The sequence below is a fragment of the Serinus canaria genome, chromosome 1A, assembly GCF_022539315.1.
Source record: "Serinus canaria isolate serCan28SL12 chromosome 1A, serCan2020, whole genome shotgun sequence".
NCBI classification, from domain to species: domain Eukaryota; kingdom Metazoa; phylum Chordata; class Aves; order Passeriformes; family Fringillidae; genus Serinus; species Serinus canaria.
Genome location: NC_066314.1, coordinates 71,793,998 through 71,813,093, shown reverse-complemented (window position 1 = coordinate 71,813,093; position 19,096 = coordinate 71,793,998). Strand labels below are relative to the sequence as shown.

At 40.3% G+C, this 19,096-nt stretch overlaps 2 protein-coding genes across 53 annotated transcripts in view; one reads left to right on the top strand and one right to left on the bottom strand.

Annotated features, from left to right (window-relative positions):
* C2CD5 (C2 calcium dependent domain containing 5) overlaps positions 1–19,096 on the bottom strand; it is a 57,113-nt gene that overhangs the window by 32,483 nt on the left and 5,534 nt on the right. For 9 of the 15 annotated variants that reach the window (XM_030238249.2, XM_050983396.1, XM_050983388.1 and 6 more), the window contains exons 4-9: positions 17,416–17,511; positions 16,738–16,893; positions 16,034–16,232; positions 13,356–13,507; positions 6,832–6,917; positions 2,141–2,249 (exon numbers count right to left, since the gene is read on the bottom strand). In XM_030238249.2, the coding sequence (XP_030094109.1) occupies positions 2,141–2,249; positions 6,832–6,917; positions 13,356–13,507; positions 16,034–16,232; positions 16,738–16,893; positions 17,416–17,511 (798 nt within the window). Of the gene's footprint in view, positions 1–2,140; positions 2,250–6,831; positions 6,918–10,329; positions 10,525–13,355; positions 13,508–14,425; positions 14,562–14,990; positions 15,007–16,033; positions 16,233–16,737; positions 16,894–17,415; positions 17,512–19,096 lie in introns of those variants that run through there. The other 6 variants (XM_030238256.2, XM_050983432.1, XM_050983421.1 and 3 more) reach the window with 4 other exon arrangements.
* Positions 6,924–10,336, top strand: LOC127060413 (keratin-associated protein 10-3-like). Of its 38 annotated transcripts, XM_050983438.1 has the most exons (5): positions 6,939–7,947; positions 8,013–8,207; positions 8,273–8,337; positions 8,468–8,532; positions 8,598–10,336. In XM_050983438.1, exons 1-5 carry the CDS (start codon positions 7,849–7,851, stop codon positions 8,978–8,980), a joined length of 807 nt encoding a protein of 268 aa, XP_050839395.1. In that variant the 5' UTR covers positions 6,939–7,848; the 3' UTR covers positions 8,981–10,336. The 38 variants fall into 38 exon arrangements, 1 of the variants encoding a protein (XP_050839395.1); XR_007779464.1 differs by lacking the exon at positions 8,468–8,532 and having other exon boundaries at positions 6,937–8,467; positions 8,598–8,662; positions 8,858–10,336; XR_007779460.1 differs by lacking the exon at positions 8,468–8,532 and having other exon boundaries at positions 6,937–8,467; positions 8,598–8,662; positions 8,793–10,336.

Here is a 19,096-nt window from a genome sequence, read left to right as displayed (position 1 = left end):
CACTAGTGACCAAAGTGGACAGTGTATGGCAGTTTGGTCCTATTGGCAAGCTCTTAATCCACCTGCAAATGTTCTCTCCCCTTCCATGTTTTCCCGATTCATTATTTTGACAGTTTGTTTGCTTCCTTTAATATTTTACAGACTTATTTGACTCAAATGCTTCACAATCATAACTATATCAGAATTTTTTCTACTCCTCCACCTTCCCCCCCACAGCCATGTGCCTTCATTCCCCCTTTTGTTCCTGCTCTTTTGCAATGGGAGTTGCAAGGATCATGCATTTTACATTCACTTGTCAGGAGCAATGTGCAAGTCTCACAGAAACACTGCAGGTCTGCAAACACACATCTCTTCTTGCCTTATGGCTTATATGCTTCCAGTCAGCTGGCAAAAAGGAAGGAGTGCATAATGCAAGAAATTCGTTTTTAATACTTTTGAGCAAAATTGAATTGATTTTAATATTCTGTCTTACATCTATCACAGAGTAAATTTTAGACGTAAGAGACTCATATTAGAAATCTGTTGAAAGCACACAATCCTAAAATAACTTTGTGGTAAAGAAAGACTCACATAGCAATTACATTCTGACATTTCTTTTAGTCGTTTCTTCACTGTGTGAATAGATCTTAGAATAGGAAAACAAAAGAGCAACATTGTGTACATGCTGCCAGTTTACTGAATCTTTAGATCAGCAACAATCTGATCCACCTGCCTGGAGAATTGCTTGCTCTGGGCCATAGAAAGAAAAGATTAGTGGTTTTTGTACTTGTTTTTAAGGATGTATTTGCACAAACTTCCTTTTATTACTCCTGACTAGTGCATGCAAAACCACTACAGGTGCTATTTTTACTCTCCTCTGCATTTTTAAGTGCGCTGTCAACTCCAACTTTTTGCAAAGCATTCCTCTTCTGGTCTCAGTGACTAAACCAACCAAGTCTTCAGAGCCAAAAGTCACTCAGCTCCAGAACATTAGACCTAGGACATGCAAACCCCACGTGTTCCTGTGCTGGGAATCCCAGGAAAAAAATAAATAAAAACCTTAAATTACTGTTCAGTAAAGGTTTTTAAGAACAGAAAAATAGCTGTAAAGGTTAAAAACCATGTTGTGGGCTGTAGCCATTAGTCCTTAAAGATTTCAAAGAGCTGAAAACGGGAAAACATTCATAGTTAAGATCAAGCATTTAATATAATTTTTGTTTGAATGGAAAAACTTGCATCAAGTTTTAATCACAAAAAGCGGCAAAAAATTAATTAACCCCTCAAAAATTCAAAGCTAGTTTTCAGTGCAGAGTTACTGATTCAAAGCATTTTAATTACTAGTTTAATTTGCTGAAAGGTTTCTCATTAAAACCACAACCTTTGAGTAACTCATTTTCCAAGCCTCAATGGCTCTCTGCAATGCACTCCTTCAGCTGTGCCCTGCTGGAAAGGGTCTGTCCCTCCTCAAGGTGCCACCGAGGCTGGGAGGCAGGCTGTGCCAGGCAGGCCCATGCCAGTTTGGCTGTGCCCTGCTGGAACGGGTCTGTCCCTCCTCAAGGTGCCACCGAGGCTGGGAGGCAGACTGTGCCAGGTAGGCCCATGCCAGTTTGGCTGTGCCCTGCTGGAACGGGTCTGTCCCTCCTCAAGGTGCCACCGAGGCTGGGAGGCAGGCCATGCCAGTTTGGCTGTGCACAGCTGGAAAGGGTCTGTCCCTCCTCAAGGTGCCACCAAGGCTGGGAGGCAGGCCATGCCAGTTTGGCTGTGCACAGCTGGAAAGGGTCTGTCCCTCCTCAAGGTGCCACCGAGGCTGGGAGGCAGGCTGTGCCAGTTTGGCTGTGCCCTGCTGGAAAGGGTCTGTCCCTCCTCAAGGTGCCACCAGGGCAGGAAGGCAGGATGTGCCCTGCTGGAACGGATCTGTCTCTCCTCAGGCCTGGTGTCACCAAGGCAGCAAGGCAGGCCCGTGTGCCTGTGCCAGGCCCACATTCCCATGGCAGGCAGGCCCGCGTTCCCCCAATGCCGGCCCGCGTTCCCCCGTGCCGGGCCCCGCGTTCCCCCGTGCCGGGCCCCGCCTTCCCCCGTGCCGGGCCCCGCCTTCCCCCGTGCCCGGCCCCGCGTTCCCCCGTGCCCGGCCCCGCGTTCCCCCGTGCCCGTGCCGACGTACCGGGGTTGTGGATGCGATCCAGGAGCTTCACCGAGCGCGCGCTGACGACGCCCCCGACGTGGACCAGGAAGCCCGGTGGGAAGGTGGTCAGGGTGAAAAAGGGGAATTCCTGTGGGCATTACAAACCAACTGATTACCTGCCTGCTGAGCAGCCCTGGAGCGGCAGTAACATGCACCGAGCTCTCGCTGCCCTGCAATGCAAGCACAGCAGTGCCCTGGGCCAGAGGAGCCCCAGAGCCGTGGATCAGGAAAGCACAGGTCCCACACACTCAAAGAATACTTTTCCCCCACAGAGCTGTTTCTCAGCACAACAGTGATAAACAACCAAAACTTTAGATATTTAGAGATTAACAAAATCTCTATTGATCCACTTTTACCATGCCTGCTAAACACCAGAATTCTTCTTTCGTTGCTGATAAAAAAATAATTGTTTTTCCATTTTCAGGTGTTTTTGTTACAACTGACTGCAGTTTGATTCTGAAGCACAGCGTGAAAAGAACTGTAGTCTTGCAAGAATGAGGACTGTCTTATTACAGGAAAACATACCTCAAAAATTTCAAAAGGACTGCTCTGCGAGTAAGCTCTAAATATAACAAGTAAATACACATCTTTTAAAATGAAGCCTAGGTCTTGAAACACAACTGTAATTTCTTAAACTAAAATAATTCACTTCCAGTTAATAAGTAAAATGAAGAGTTAACTTTCAGTAACTACTCCAGCTTTTAATTCATGAAAGGGGCAAAGGAAGTAATAATGGCAATTTTTCAAGGCACATTTGATGAAATGAAAGTCATCTTCAAAGAAACTGAGCCCAAACCTAGATTTTAATTGCTCCAGAGAAGTTCTGTGAAATGTCTAATATATACATAATAGCACACTTATGGGGGAAAGGCAATAATTCATGTTCAGCAATTCTAAATGCAGAAAGCAGAAAAAAAAAGAAAAATCATGCAGTCATGTTTTGTATAATAGTAACTGATTAAATTGAACAAATAAACACCATATTTTTATATGAGAGAAAGTACAGGATAGATTCCTTTCTCACATACTTGGATTCAACCAAGCTTCTACCTGAACAGCACACATGCTGCAGATTCAGTGAGGATCAGGTTCCTCCAGCAATACATGGCATGAAAAATCATCTTAAACTAAAGCCAACGTAGGTTTAAAAATTAATACTTCAGGATTCTTGCCACCCTTCTTATAGAAACTCCTAGAACTTTTAAAAGCTGCTACAAACTTCAAGTTCTCTGGATTTTCATTTGGCCTAAACTTCCAAAATTAAAAGGCAAACTTTGAAATCAGCCACCATAGTATCAATAATTAGAAGAAAAAGAAAAAAAATCACAAAAGCCAAACCCTGCAGTTTTGCCTTAAGATGCAACTAAGAAGTAGGAAGATTTCACCCCAGGATTCTGCAAACCTGCTTGACTGATGGGTCTCCAGGAGCAGAGACAGATTCTAGAGAGGGATGCAGTGAAGATTCCCCCAGAAGGTTCTAAGAGATTGCAAAGCACCTTGCAAGCTATCAGAATAGTCAAAATACTCAAAATATTTGCTTTCCCAGGACTGCAGAAATGAATAAATGAGTTTTCTGAATGTGCCACCTATATGGAATTCCACTAAGCCTTTACTACACTTACATTCTATGTATACACACACATTTACACCAGGCTGAAGCAGTATGGAGTGAGCACAGGAAACAATACTCCATGCTCTAAAGCTTGAGCAAATCCAATGGTTTTTAATCTAAATGGAAATTCAGAAGTTTATCCACTTTCTGTTCCTTTCCATAAGGCTGTGTACTGCAAGTAATTTTAACATGCTCACAACTTCCAGTTTGCCTGATTCCTTACACTAGAAACCAGGTAAAACTTCAAATAACAACTTGGTTCCATCTCAACAAATATATAATACTCCCAAGCCTGTATTATGACACATGATAAAATAAGGTCTTCTTCAGTTAACTTGAGCCACAGACAAATGTGGGTAACAGACTCACTGAACCATTGTGACAGAATTAACAATCTCTCAGTCATTCTGACACAGATCAAACTCCATCACTTCACATGAAGACTTTTTTTCTTTAATTTAGAGGTTTTTTAAATGTTATTATTATATTACTTAAATACAAGTTCCAGCCTCAATTACATGTTGTAAACTTCAAGAGTTCAAAATTACTGCACCACCCCACAAGGTGGCCAAACAACCTCACAGCTTTTCTTGACCTGAACTAAGGGGATGGGTGGGTACGAAGTCACAGGAAAGAAAAGATGTTCAAGTTAGGATTTCAGCCAAACATATCTCCCAGAGAACAGATTTCCTGCAGTGCCCTTCAGAGATGAAGGACTCCAGATCCCCATTTTGAAAAGGCAGCCAAAGAGATCACTCAAGCACTTGCAGAACGTAAAACCAGAAAGAAACCGGAATTTGTCCTGAATTTGTGAAGTGAGACACTAAATACCACTGAGAGAAGCTTTTGGCCATTTCTACAAAAATATAGGCTAAGGTTTGAGGAGTAAGATAACATCAGATCTTCCTACTCATGGAAATGCAGCATGTATTTTTAGTTAAAAATAGACAGAAAGGCAGCTGTGCTACAGTTACTCTTGCTATCTACAGATGTCCAGGAAATTGCCAACAGTTATTAACGTACAATGTAACATGTACCTGAGTTTTCCACTGTATTTTCTACAGATTTATTTTCGGGGAAGCAATTGAGGAATATTACCCTTCTAACTAACCCTGTTCAGTTTGCAGTCAGGGTTATTTAAGTAACACACCAAAACCACATTTGGTTAAGAAAAAGCTGCTGAGACATGCAACTAAATGAACATATTTTCAGGTAACTTAGCATTACCATATGCCCCAATAATCTAAGACTGAAAAGAACTATTTGAGCAACCTGGTCTCACAGAATGTGTTCCTGCCCAAGGCAGGGTGGTTGGAATAAGATGACCATTAAGGTCTCTTAAAGTATTCTGGGATTTTATGATATATCTAATACATGTGAAACGGCATTGTATATACTGAATTTATTCTTGGTTTTCCCAAATACTTGCTATCCTGGTAAGTAAGTAATCCAGACAAGTAGATGTTTATGTGCACTGTTTATGGGTGTAGTACTAAAAGAGAAAAAATAACTTATAGATGCTATTCATTCCAGTTAACTTCAAGGTAACCAAAAGAGGTAACACCATAGCAAAACCACATCCAATATGGAATTTTCAGAAGACAGAATGAACATATTTTTTATCAATTAACTGTCCACATGCTTTGCTGCTACATCATAATCGCCATCAATAACAGATTCAACCTATCTCCGCCTCATTTTACAGTAACGTTTTTCTACTAGCCAATACAAGGACCTCATCAAAAAAATGTGCAAATAATTCAGACTCTAAAAATATGTTAAGGGCTCTCAACTTACTTTTTTATTGTCTTTAAAAAGCTTCCTAAGGAAATAAAAAGATCAGCCATGGAACATCTAAATGCTAGCAAAATCAAAGGTGAACAGAAAAAAAGGCTTGTTTTAAAGCATTCCTTCAGCCAAAATAAAAAATTAAAAGCAAAAAGCCATGGGTTTGTATTCGTACCTAAACTAAAATGTTAACTGAAATGTATCAACATGCAAAATACACTGATCTAAAAAATGCTCTTAAAACCAACAAATTTTAAAAATTCTGCATGAACAAAATCACAAAGAAATCTGCAAAGGCTCCCAAGCCCCCAATCCCCAGAAGCAGGGAGAGGGCTGGGGGGTCCCGTTTGTTCCAACGTACCCGCCTGGCACAGAACCTGCGGGGCGATCCTCCCTGAGCCACGGCAACACAGAGACAGAAGAGAGTCATCCACTCACCCAAACCGAGTACTCTTTGGGCACAAACTGCCTCTGAGGTCCCACAGCTGCAATGGTTCTGTTCCCAGCTAACACACATGCTCCCATGGCACTGGCTTAGGTGCAATACATTTATTTCTGGGTACGAATATACTCACGTTTCTTCCTTCAAGACACCTCGTTATCAACATTTGATCAAAGCAGTGTATAGTTTATAAAAAAATAATTTCACATGTAAACAGTTAATTAAAACCACTATTTTCATCATATAGTCTATTTAGCATAATGACAGATGGCCTTTTTAGTCCAAGAGAGGAAAAGTTTAAATCTATAAATGCCTTTTACAGCTTGGCAAATAGCTCAGGTTCAAGTTCCCAATTAAAGGCTACCTTCTACTCCATTAAATGGGGCACAAGGTATCAACTCCATTCCCAAAACCTGAAACTTTTCCCAAACCCAAATGGGATTTTCAGCTTGTTTAAATCTATGCCAATGTTTCTGAATTCGGCTTCTGTAAAAACTTTAACATCATGTTTTTACTCAAGTGTTAAACTTAACATGCATCAGTACCTTTCAGAGATCACACAATGGCAATTTCTCCCATAACTTCTTAATACCACTGCAATTACTTGAGTGCTGTGCACAGTTAATTGCTCTGCTTTTCCCAGGGCTTTAGTAATATACTAATATTTAAATAATTTGTGTATAAAAGGGCTATTAAACAGTCAACACTAGTTGTAAGTTCAGACCTAAAATTACATGCTTTCAAACAGAAAGTAACAGCAAACATTAACTTACTACAAAATAAATTTTTACTTCAGTAGAGCAGAAATGGAAGTATAAAATGCCTTACCCTTTGTTCCAGAGCTGACTGAGTCTGTTGTCTTAAAAGAGTTTTAAATGGCCCCCCTTCTTTTCCAGCACTCCCACTGCCCATTCCTGAAGAATATCAGTACAAATGACATGCAAAGAAACATATATTATAATTTGTAATCAAAGGGTGAGTTCAAAATAGATAAAAATGAGTCATTGAAAACAGTCAAAGTATCCCCATAATTTTAATTTTTAAGGAAAAAAAAAGCATCAAAAATTTAATTTTGGCTTGAGGGTTGTTCTAGGTTTTCCTTTTCACACAACTAGCAGTGATTTTATAGTATTTGAACAAACCCCCCCAAGATTTTTTTCCTGCTGTCAACCTGAATTAAAATCAACTTTAAAACATAAAAACCTAAAGACATGGATTTAAAATTCTTTCCTACAACATATAACTTTATTTTATTTTCTTGTTATGACGTTTTGCCTATGATTTAAATAGAGATCTAATTTTCCCAGGAAGTTTTTATATAACCAGATTATCTGCCCTTATCAAAAAGAGTCTCTGTCAGACTACTCTATGGTTGTGCATTTCTCACTAATATTATGACAATATTTTATTTAATAGAAGTAGTAAAAATCTGGTTTTCAGAGAGCTTCTGGTAACTAAACCATCTTCCTAACTACAAGTAGGAGACTGTACACATAATTACAGCAGCAGTTACATAATGCATGATTAGGAACAAGAAGAAAGTACAAAGGCAAGGCATATCCTCTGATTTGAATATAAACTCTGAAAAAAAAATACAAGTTATTTTACACTATGAAATACTCATCAGATTCATTCAAATAAGCTAGGGGCTACTACTGCTCAGCATTTAAAACTACACTTATTTGATGACTGTATTGGCACACACATAACCTGCAGATTATGAACAGGAGATCAACTCCAATTTTGCATAACATGGTAATTCTCTCTTTCCTTCTTTCAGAATTTCACCTCCAGCCCTCCCCCTAGCACAGAGGGTTTGGGCAGAGGAAGCTGCTCAGTGCACTAATGTCCCTGCTGTGGCATTACCTGTGCACTGCAGGTGTGTGCAGAGGAAGCTGCTCAGTGCACCAACACCTGTGCTGTGGCATTACCTGTGCACTGCAGGTGTGTGCAGAGGAAGCTGCTCAGTGCAGCAACACCTGTGCTGTGGCATTGCCTGTGCACTGCAGGTGTGTGCAGAGGAAGCTGCTCAGTGCACCAACACCTGTGCTGTGGCATTGCCTGTGCACTGCAGGTGTGTGCAGAGGAAGCTGCTCAGTGCACCAACACCTGTGCTGTGGCATTGCCTGTGCACTGCAGGTGTGTGCAGAGGAAGCTGCTCAGTGCACCAACACCTGTGCTGTGGCATTGCCTGTGCACTGCAGGTGTGTGCAGAGGAAGCTGCTCAGTGCACCAACACCTGTGCTGTGGCATTACCTGTGCACTGCAGGTGTGTGCAGAGGAAGCTGCTCAGTGCACTAACACCTGTGCTGTGGCATTACCTGTGCACTGCAGGTGTGTGCAGAGGAAGCTGCTCAGTGCACTAACACCTGTGCTGTGGCATTACCTGTGCACTGCAGGTGTGTGCAGAGGAAGCTGCTCAGTGCACTAATGTCCCTGCTGTGGCATTACCTGTGCACTGCAGGTGTGTGCAGAGGAAGCTGCTCAGTGCACTAATGTCCCTGCTGTGGCATTACCTGTGCACTGCAGGTGTGTGCAGAGGAAGCTGCTCAGTGCACTAATGTCCCTGCTGTGGCATTGCCTGTGCACTGCAGGTGTGTGCAGAGGAAGCTGCTCAGTGCACCAACACCTGTGCTGTGGCATTACCTGTGCACTGCAGGTGTGTGCAGAGGAAGCTGCTCAGTGCACTAATGTCCCTGCTGTGGCATTGCCCGTGCACTGCAGGTGTGTGCAGAGGAAGCTGCTCAGTGCACCAACACCTGTGCTGTGGCATTGCCTGTGCACTGCAGGTGTGTGCAGAGGAAGCTGCTCAGTGCACCAACACCTGTGCTGTGGCATTGCCTGTGCACTGCAGGTGTGTGCAGAGGAAGCTGCTCAGTGCACCAACACCTGTGCTGTGGCATTGCCTGTGCACTGCAGGTGTGTGCAGAGGAAGCTGCTCAGTGCACCAACACCTGTGCTGTGGCATTACTCATAGCAGGGACATGCTCCCCTCACAGAGTGTGCTGAGCTGCAGGTTATGTGTCTGACAATGACCTGGGGGCTCTGGGGTCACACAGCACTGCAAACACAGGCCAAGGTTGGGCTTTTCCTAAAGCAGGCAAACACAGTGCTAGTGACTCAGATTCTCTTGCTAAGATATCATGCCTAAAACACATTCTCCTTGCTATTCCTCAGGTCTAAAGCCATCAGGGCTAACATGACAAAGCAAAAGAAGCTCCTAAGCAGCAGAGGAAAGCAGAGTGTTAAGAACAGAAAGCTGTCAGGAGCAGGATGAAATACAAACAGCACAGTGCAAAGTTAGAAATGAAGCCAAGATTTTCGTTTCCAGAATTTCAAACTAATTCAACATAAAAATTCCTTGCTAGTTTCCTTTTCCTTCTGATCAGGAATCTGGTAAGGATGAACAAGAGTGTAAATATACATCAAAGTGCAGTTATTTGTTTTTACCAAAGACTGGGAGATCTAGAAATAATACCAGACTTAATAATGTATGTAAATTCATTCCTAACTTCATTCATTCATTTTCAAGCATTACTAAGCTACCATTACATGTACTTAGACATATAACCATTACAATCTTCAATGAGTATTTTTAGCTGTTCTTGGATAAGGAAACAAAACTATTAGTATCTGTATAGTCCCATTAAACAAGATTAAATTGCTTTTACTATTTAGCATTGATTCTAAACATCATTGTCAGGGACTATACAAGAATAAATACAGACAAACATAGCATATATACTGCACATGAAACAAACTCAAAAAATACAAGCTAACCAAAAGACTTACTACAAAAAAAGTGAAGCAATATCAACAACTATTTAATTGAAATCTATAAAAATAATCCATGTCAGTGAAATGAAAAAGTGGGCAGTAAAAATAAAAAGCACGGGCATTGTTTGAAAGGTTAAATTAAAAAGCAGAGTTGGTAGCATCTGACAACCACTATTTCAGCAAATGATGAATGAATTCACGAGCAAGCGCAATGAGCAGTTGCTCCATGCAAAATGCAGGAGCAACAAAGTGAAGAGAATGTGTGGGATAACAAATAAAGCAAATTATTTCAGTTCAATTAGCAAAGGATATTTTTCAAGGGTAAAGAAGTAATTCTGTAGCATAAATGACATTGTTTCAAGTCCTCTAAGAAGTTCTGAAGGTGTTTCAAGCTTCTGGGGTAGAGGTGAGAGATGGAATGCATAGTCATGTAGCCAGCAGTTTTCAGAGGCTAACTGAGCAAACCCAGGGTTATAGAAGCATCTGTGTGTTAATCAAATAACATTTCCTTAAAAGTTCGTTTAAAAGGCCATAATAGATAGATCCTACCAGAAGCAGCCAGAAGCAGCTCTTCAGTGAAAGAAACACTTTTCCTCAGAACAACTGGGCTGACATGGCTAGAGTGTAGAGGTTTAATGCTAGACCCCGAGAGGAGGAGACAGGACTTTTTAAGGTGTGGGGAATCACAAGAGAGTGTAGGGGAGCTGGGAAACAGGAAAATCCTGGGTCCCTGTGGGATAGGTGCTGTGGAGGAAAGTAATAGAGACAGAGATGTAGATTCAGAAGATGACTAAAGAAACAGACAAAAGAAATCAAAATGAAGCATATTTGTTTTCTCTAAAGGAATCAACACTTACTGCAAATTATTTCTTGACATACAAAGAAATGGAATGACAATGCAGCTCCACAACGTACATGAGAAGCGTGTCTTTAAAAACCATTACTTGATTAACTTAATTTGAAATTAATTTTCCAGAGACATGGTAATTAAACATTTTAAATGCCAATCAAAATTTGATAGCAAATAGTATGGAGTAAAACCCAAACAACAGAGTCTTTGCACACACTTAATCTGATTACTTGCATTATCTCAGTAGAAAAGGTTATTTTCCAAAGAGGCCATGGATTCATTTTATGATTTTTTAGAGTAACAAATCTTGTAGAATTCTAAGTTCCCATCAAGTAAAGGAGTTCCCACCTTACCCATTTCCTCCAAACATATGCTATGGCACATCAGAATGTATTATCTCATTAAAAAACATCATGCTTTTTGTCAGCCTGATTCTGTTCATTTGCAGTGGCATAAAATACATCCCTACTCCCAGAATTCTAACTTCAAACCCAAATTCAGCAATGTATCTATAGACCAGAATGTATAACACAAGCACAATTGTATTTCACAGAAGACATCAAGGTAATATTCTCCAGATTTGGAGCTATTGAAGATTAGATGCTTAAGCAGATCCAAGTTCCAACGTCCAGTGTTTTGTTACTCATACTGGAAAATGGAGTATCTGCACTGTTTCTCCAGGTTAATGTCCATCTCAGACATGTCAGCACAAGACCTGACTGAGAAATAAAGACGAATATAATACACTGCACAAACAGCAGAAAAGACTTCTTTTTTCACATCAGCCAACCTGAGTAATGGGTATCTCGAACCTGGTAACATCAGATGTGTCACATGACAAGTTTGCATTTCTTTAACTTTGTTTAACTGCTGAGATCACTAACTTACACACTGAAATGCCTGAACTCAGTAACAGCCTTGGGAAATGAAAACAGGTCTAAACATATACAGTAACTGTTAAGAACAACATACTGTATTTAGTATGTTATGGAAGTGTCTTCTGCATATCATCAAATTTTAGGTAAAAGTAAAGCAAATTACTCATGAGGTATTGTCCTTTAAATCCATTAAGATTCAAAATTAAGTTTGTGATAGCAAGATACAGCATGTTTAAATATAACTAGAAAATCCTCTCTGGACAAGTTTCAGCAGCAGAGTTAAAAGTTGCCAAAAAGAGTGCTAGTAAGCAAAACTATGCCCACAGTTTGCTTTAATACTAGAAAGATAGCTAAAAATATCTGCACATTCTTGAAAAATCCCTACAAATAAGAGGCACCAATGATGATCTTTTTTAGTTCTGAAGGAACTGACTGAAGACAACAGGATTTATCCACCTACCTAATATTGCCAGGAAATACACAAGGCTGCTGCTTTAAAACCTTCACACATTCACAGTGAGTTGCACTTGCCTAAATTCACAACACTTACATCGAGAAAGATGACCAGCTATATTACATTTAAATCCTTCACACGACATCATCTTTACCATGGAAAATCTGATCAAAAGAAACAGGTTTTCAAATATTCAGTAAGCCAAACACCTGAATTTGGGGTGCTCCCAAGTAATAAGCATCCAGTTCTATTGGTAGGTCCTTTAAATGAGTGACCACCACAGGTTACCCAGAGGACAGCCTTTAAAAAGGACAAAAACTAAAGTGTGCTTTTTTTTGTTTGTTTGTTTTAAAAATGGGACAGAGAAGACAGCACTAAGAAAGACAGCTTGCTAATTGGGGATATTTTTAATACATCTAGGGAATAAACTGCATGAAATATTTCATACAACTCCATTTGAATGTAATATTCAATTTATTTGCCAGGAAAAATTCTTGAAAGGAGTGCTATCAAGTAAAGCTGAATGAACAACCTTAATACGTTTAAAATTTATCTAATTATATGGAGCCAAGAATGTTCTGGGCTTCAAATACAATTTAAAGCATCATTTAAAAACTAACCACACTTCCATAAACAATTGTAGAAAATACTTTGCCCTATGGTTGCAAAATTCATAGCATTGGCCATATAATGAAAACATACATTAATTGTTTGAGTTTTGCTGTCAGTTATTACTGACACGATTCTAAGCACAAACTAAAAAATAAGGAGGGAGGAAAAAACAAGTTGAAAAAATTATGATAAAGCAATGGAAAAAGAAAAAATGCTTTTTGAAGGTGGCTGGATTACTTCTAATGTAATTAAAGCTACTTTGAAAGTGTATACTGTTGTACGTAAAGCTATTTCCATATACCAAGAGAATTAAAAGACACTGGCTGCTACATTTCTAGTTTTGAATTGGCAAAAGGGAGTTCAAAATTAGATAAATGTATGCAGTAAACTTAGGGCCCAACACAATAGGCTTGAGGGCTACATGGTTTTAGTAACAGCATCCTTAACACACTGTGGTGAGAAATACACTCCTATGATCTGTGATATGAAATGGAGGAAATAAGGAAAAGGCAATTACTTAAGACTCCCTTAATGCTCTGAGATGTTTTGACTTCAATACAGTTGTGTTACAAAAGTAATTTTCATGTTATCCAGGACAGTGGAAATACAGGCAAGATTGAAATTCTGACCCTGCAGAAACCCTTTAGAGCTTGAGGTGTGCTGTGTGAGGTCTCCAATTTTCACATCATTTTGATAACTTAAATGCCAAAAAGCAAAAGGGGTTGAATGAAAATATAAAAAGAGAAACAACTTAAACAAAAAGTGGGTGGAAGTGCCTTACCAGTTTTGGGTGTCAAACTCAAATCTGTGTCAGAAGAAGAGGACTGTCGACTGTAGGACTTGGAAGGTGAAAAGGAATAGGTTTGGTTTTTCAGAGGGGTGGAGGGTCCTGATGAATATGTATTGGGATTGGGATCTTCATTGAAAGGAATCCTGCCAGAAGAAGGTGGAAACATATTCAGTAATCCTGTGCCAAAGGACCTGGCTGACAGCAGCATGATCCGAACACCAGGATGGGACTGGGGCAGGGCCAGCAGCTATTCCTTAGGAGCGAGGCTGGGAATGAGGCCAGAGGCAAAGAAATGCTGTTTTACCCTCTCAGCATCCTACAGACAGATGCTCATCATCTACAATGGAACAATTAAGCCAAATGAACGGCATGAGATGTGACAAAAATCATATATATATTTATATATATGCAAAATAAAAAATTGAAAAGTTTATGGCTTAAAATTCTGGTCAAATACACAATGCTTTGAGTTAGTTTAATAAAGAAAAAATGATTTCAAATTACAGCTGTGTTTATACATATTTATACACTTATGTATATACACATATGCATTTTAAGGTAAAAAAAAAATGTTTCCTTATCCTATAGCATCAGCAGCATGCCACAGCTAAAAACAGAGCAAAGAGGAGAATCTTTATGGGAACAACTCTATTGACAAACAGTTTCTTTATGCACAGCTTGACTTACCTGCTCTCTAAAACCATCTCTTCCACAAATAGCACAGACCCTTCCTAGAACCACTTTAAAACCTACTGCATGTGAATTATGTTTGAAAGCAATTAAGAGCTCAAATCCATGTTTCCCAGTGACATCACCTTATGGTTTTAGTTAATTTCACAGGAAGCAAGAGCATGTTAAAGTGAAGAGTGTGGCTTTGTGGAAGAGACTGATGCATCTCCAAGAACCTGTCCTGCACTTCCTTGAGCTGCAGCACCCTGGTAACAGCAGGTGTGTCGTGAGGCAATGAGGGAGGAGAGTACCTGCCTACCCTGCCTGCCTGCCCTGAGGGCACTGTGCCTGCGGCTGCCTCTCCCCAGCTGTGAGTGTCAGCAGACTCGTACCAGTGTAGATGAGAGTGGGAACAGACACAGAGAAGTTCTGAGTGAGCCGTGAGCCAGTAGCAGTGTGAATTGGGCTGTTGTGGGTCGAGCGGCATCCATGGCTCGGCGCGTGAACCAGCGGAGACCTGAGAGAGTTTGCAGCCAGGGTGGAAGAAAAGAAAACAATACATACAAACAGGTTGCAAAGTTATGTTACCAATGATTTCAGGGAAGTTTAGATAGAGGAGATCTCTTACTCTAAGCAGGCTCTAAGAATTGCAATTCCTAGCATGCAAGAGTCCAGATGAAATAAAAGAAGGGAAAGGAACAGCTTAAGCACTTGCTTGTGACTGCATCATGGATTTCTGGCAACAGGCCACCAAGTAAGTAAAGCCAAGAATAAGAAGAATCAAATTAGTTGATCTTGCTGCCTTAGAGAAACATTCCCATTTTTTGAACTGAGACAATACCCATCACCAAGTTGAACGTGGATAATGTGGGAGGTGGGATTTCCACATTTTGCTGCAGAGTGAAAGCCACTGGCTTATTTATGGGTACTTTTTAAGTTGATAATTACTAGGTCTACCTTTTTTGTTTTTAAACACCATGCTGTTGCTCTATGCTGCACTGTATCCTGAAGCTCTTTTAAAGGTAATTTTTTAACATCAAGACAAGTCGAACAAGCTATGCTGTGAAATAGAAAACAGTAATTTTTAAAAGTCAGCTCATATTTTGCAAAATTCTGCAGAGCAATTGATGCCTGCACAACAAAAATGCCTCGCCTCTCTTGAAATGACAGAACAGTTCAAGTTAATGAAAATGGCTACTTCATTTAATACATCCAGAAATACAGGATATGTAACACATTTCTGGGTGCAGTTTTTTCCTTCCTGTATTGCTCTACCAAACAGAAAAAAACTAATTTATCCTTGCAAAAAAGTAGCAACAGTTGAAAGAAGACTGCAAGATATATTTCTATTAATTTGTATGCATATCAAAACATTGCAGTCAAACTGTTTTGTGTTGCAGTACATATGACAAAAATCACAAAATTCTAATTCTCACAGTAAAAAGATTTCTCTGCAAGTTCACTGTCCACCTGTTTTGCCATGGTCCTTCTTGTTTTACAACAGTAAAAAGCAAAGCTCACAATAAAAGATGAGACCTCTTTGGGGTCATTGTCTAGTTTACTGAGAAAACGATCAGAATTCAAAACTTATCTTCTCTTATACAATTATAAACATATAGGCTTGAACCAAAAGTATATTTGTGAGAGGTCCTCACGAAAGTGCTCATTGCACAAACACAGCATCAAAACAGAACAAATTACAGTTAAACTGGTGGATCAGTTAAACAAGCCAAGGATATGTAGTACTATTGCTACATAAATACAAAGAAAGTCATCTTAAGTAAGAACTCTCACTCCAGCTTCTACTGAAATAACAACTCATCCAAAGTAAAACATTTCAGAATCGTGGGATAGAAAACTTATTGCAGACAAATAAAACTACAAAAGAAAAACAAAATTCTGGGGAAAAAAAGAAATCACACTGGTTATGAAAAACTGCATGAGTATGAAAGGAAGAGAGGTGAAATTTGTTTTCCTACAAGCTACTAATTCATACTTACTCCTTCATTTCTTTGGATGGGGAGTTACATGCAGGTAAAAATGCTGATGTGTTACTTAATTTATCCAACGTGCAGGCTGTTCCTATGGCTCTCACAACGAGTCCAGACTCTCCCTCCAAATCAAAACACTGCAAATAACCAACAACAGCATTTCCTCTCATTTCAAGCACCTTCAAGCCAATCTTCCTTTGTAATTCACCTACAAAACAAAAGATAAAGAGCTCAGAGTTGCAGTGAACTTCTATTCTCTTTTGGGGTCTTTGACTCTGACATCTTAAAATCTATATGAAAAAGCATCTATAATTTCTTATTTACTGATTTATTTAAGCATATTTCAACTTATTTCCTACTTTTTGCCCCTTGACTGCAAACCAAACACTGCCCTCCTATTAACTGCACGCAAGGACTGAAAGACTGTGACTATAAGAAAGCGTTCTGTCAGTGATACTTTTTTAGGAGGACATAATTAAAAAAATTAATGATTCTGTGTAGCTGGATTGCCTTGGTGCCCCCACGGGCAGGGCTCCCACGGGCAGGGCCCCGTGCCTGTGCCCCCACGGGCAGGGCCCCCACGGGCAGGGCCCCGTGCCTGTGCCCCCACGGGCAGGGCCCCCACGGGCAGGGCCCCCACGGGCAGGGCCCCGTGCCTGTGCCCCCACGGGCAGGGCCCCCACGGGCAGGGCCCCCACGGGCAGGGCCGGTACCTGACATGAGCGAGATGAGCCTCTGGCGGGCCTCGTTGGAGGCGCGCGGGGTGCGGATGCGGTCGATCCACTGGTACTCGGGGTCCTCGTTCACCACCAGCTCCTCCACGAAGCCGTGGATCACCACGGCCCGGTAGCACTTGGGGATGGACGTGGCTGTACGGACACACACAGCAAAGGGGTAAGAGACAGGCCTCCCAGCCAAGCACAGCAACAAAGCCATCAAATCACAGAAAGAAATTATGTCATCCAGACAATTTTCTGTGAAAACGTGGTCACACCCAGGAAGTTTTGCTCATGAAATTGTGGAACCCTGGTAAGATAACTGTCCAGTGTACCAGTTTCAGCATGTACCTTTATGAAACCTTTTCACTTTGGGCCTCTTTAAAAGGATTTCAACCCAAAATAACACCATGCGTGCATGCATAGGCACTGAAATGCAACTTCTGGACATTAAAAATCCCATTAGTTATGGGATAATAATCCCATAGTTTACATTGCTTTGAAACGTGAACAGTAAAAATGCGTTAAAAAAGAAAAGCAATTTGTGTCAATGTTATCTCTGACAGGTAGATGCAATGAGCTCCCTTGTCTGCCATGAGAAGGGAGACAGAAGAGGCAAAGAAAGGAAAGGACGGAAAAAGTTTTTGTCCAAATAAACTTTTTTCCTCTACTTACTGCAAAAAAATTTGACTCCACAGGATGACTGCCTAAATCTGTTTAAATCATTGAAGAGATCTACTTTCACCACCACGTTGATCTCCCCACGTATACCTATCAATAAAAACCATGAAATACCAGAAGTTATAACAATATAACTGCATCAATACAAAACTAGACCTGTAAGTTATTTCCTGTAATTAGTAATTAATGCCAGAGGAGCAGGAAGCCATAGCCTTGCCTCTCAGGTCTGCTGCAGAGACACTGGCTCAGAGGAAGTTTCTAGCTCTGCCAAGCCTGTGGGGCTGAAGCAATTAAAGCAACACTCCTCAAATGCCTATCTGCACCAAAGAGAACTTGCTAAGAAAGATGGGACTGGGGAAGGAGAAGCCATCAGCCTCTTGATGCTGCAGTGGCCTCTGCTGCAGGGTGCTCTCTCTGCTCAGTTTCCTCCCTGAAAATTTCAAAACTGCACTAAAGCTCCCCTCTGAAGTTCAGCCCAAGGAGAAATATTTATGGTTCTTTCTTGAACCACAAAGCGACACAGGAAGTGTCTGCAAAATACTGTAACTGTGACAAGAACTACATAAAAATAAGCTATTAATCCTTTTAGGCAAAGGTTAATTTTCGACTGTGATTAAACCTTACTAGAAATGGAATATTGTCTATCACAGAACCATTCCTCTTTGACTTCTCTATTTTCCTGTTCTGAGCTTTTTCTTCTTTTTCCCCACCCAGTAACAAAATCATTTCCCACATTATAGGTTCTGACATATTGAGGACTAAACCTGATGAGTCTGATCTCTCGTGTCTTCAGAAGCCTTTATCACATCAGCATATGACTGAAACAGCAGCACTGGATTTGTTGTTCAGCTCAGACATTACTGCAATAAAATCAGCTGCATCTCCCTTCCAAAATGCCAACAGGAAGAAGCCTTCATTTATTGTAACAAAAAATGCCTCAGGGTTATACATTTTCACAAACAATCATGTTGAGGTGAAAGAAAAAAATTTAATACAAACTTATGAACATTATTTTTTTTTAAGGAAGCATCAATTAATGTTTGCCAAGAATCAAGATAATTGAAATCTCGTCTATGAGCATGAAAATAAAAGAATTCCAATTTTACTTACATAGAAAAAAAGCTATGAAATACCAACATATCTGGAAAAATACAGAGAAATCTAACTCTAACCTACCAGCTGTACACATCCTGAAACAAGTGTTTGCATAATTTAGCTCCAGAAGAAAATGTGCGATAGGAAAATGTGCATAGGATAAAAAAGTTAATTAAAAAACCAGAAATTTTACAAGATTTCTTAATATTTCTACTTGCTATAACTGGTTTAAATGCAAAAAAATACTGTGCATCAGTTATGATGAGCATCTGGTGAACACCATAATTTATTTCCCAACAATGATTTATAATTAGCTTTGAACATCATTAGGTCATTTAATTCACCCTGAATAATGAACGAGGGGGACAATGGGAGCCACAGAGATGTCCTGCACAAGGTATCCAAACAGCGACTTAATTGCTCTAAACTGACATTGCCTCCCTGAGACAAAAGCTGCTCCATTAAAATCAAAAGCAAAAATATCATTGCCTTTAATCTCTCATACCTTCAAGACATTCTGATGAAATCCACCTAACCCTGAGAGCACTTACTGCAGGGAAAGGGATTTCATCCTGCTGAA

Coding starts and splice junctions, on each gene's coding strand:
- LOC127060413 (XM_050983438.1), top strand. CDS start 7,849: ATGTCCCTGCTGTGGCATTACCTGTGCACTGCAGGTGTGTGCAGAGGA. Junction 8,208..8,272: donor GCATTGCCTGTGCACTGCAG/GTGTGTGCAGAG, acceptor TGTGCACTGCAG/GTGTGTGCAGAGGAAGCTGC. Junction 8,338..8,467: donor GCATTACCTGTGCACTGCAG/GTGTGTGCAGAG, acceptor TGTGCACTGCAG/GTGTGTGCAGAGGAAGCTGC.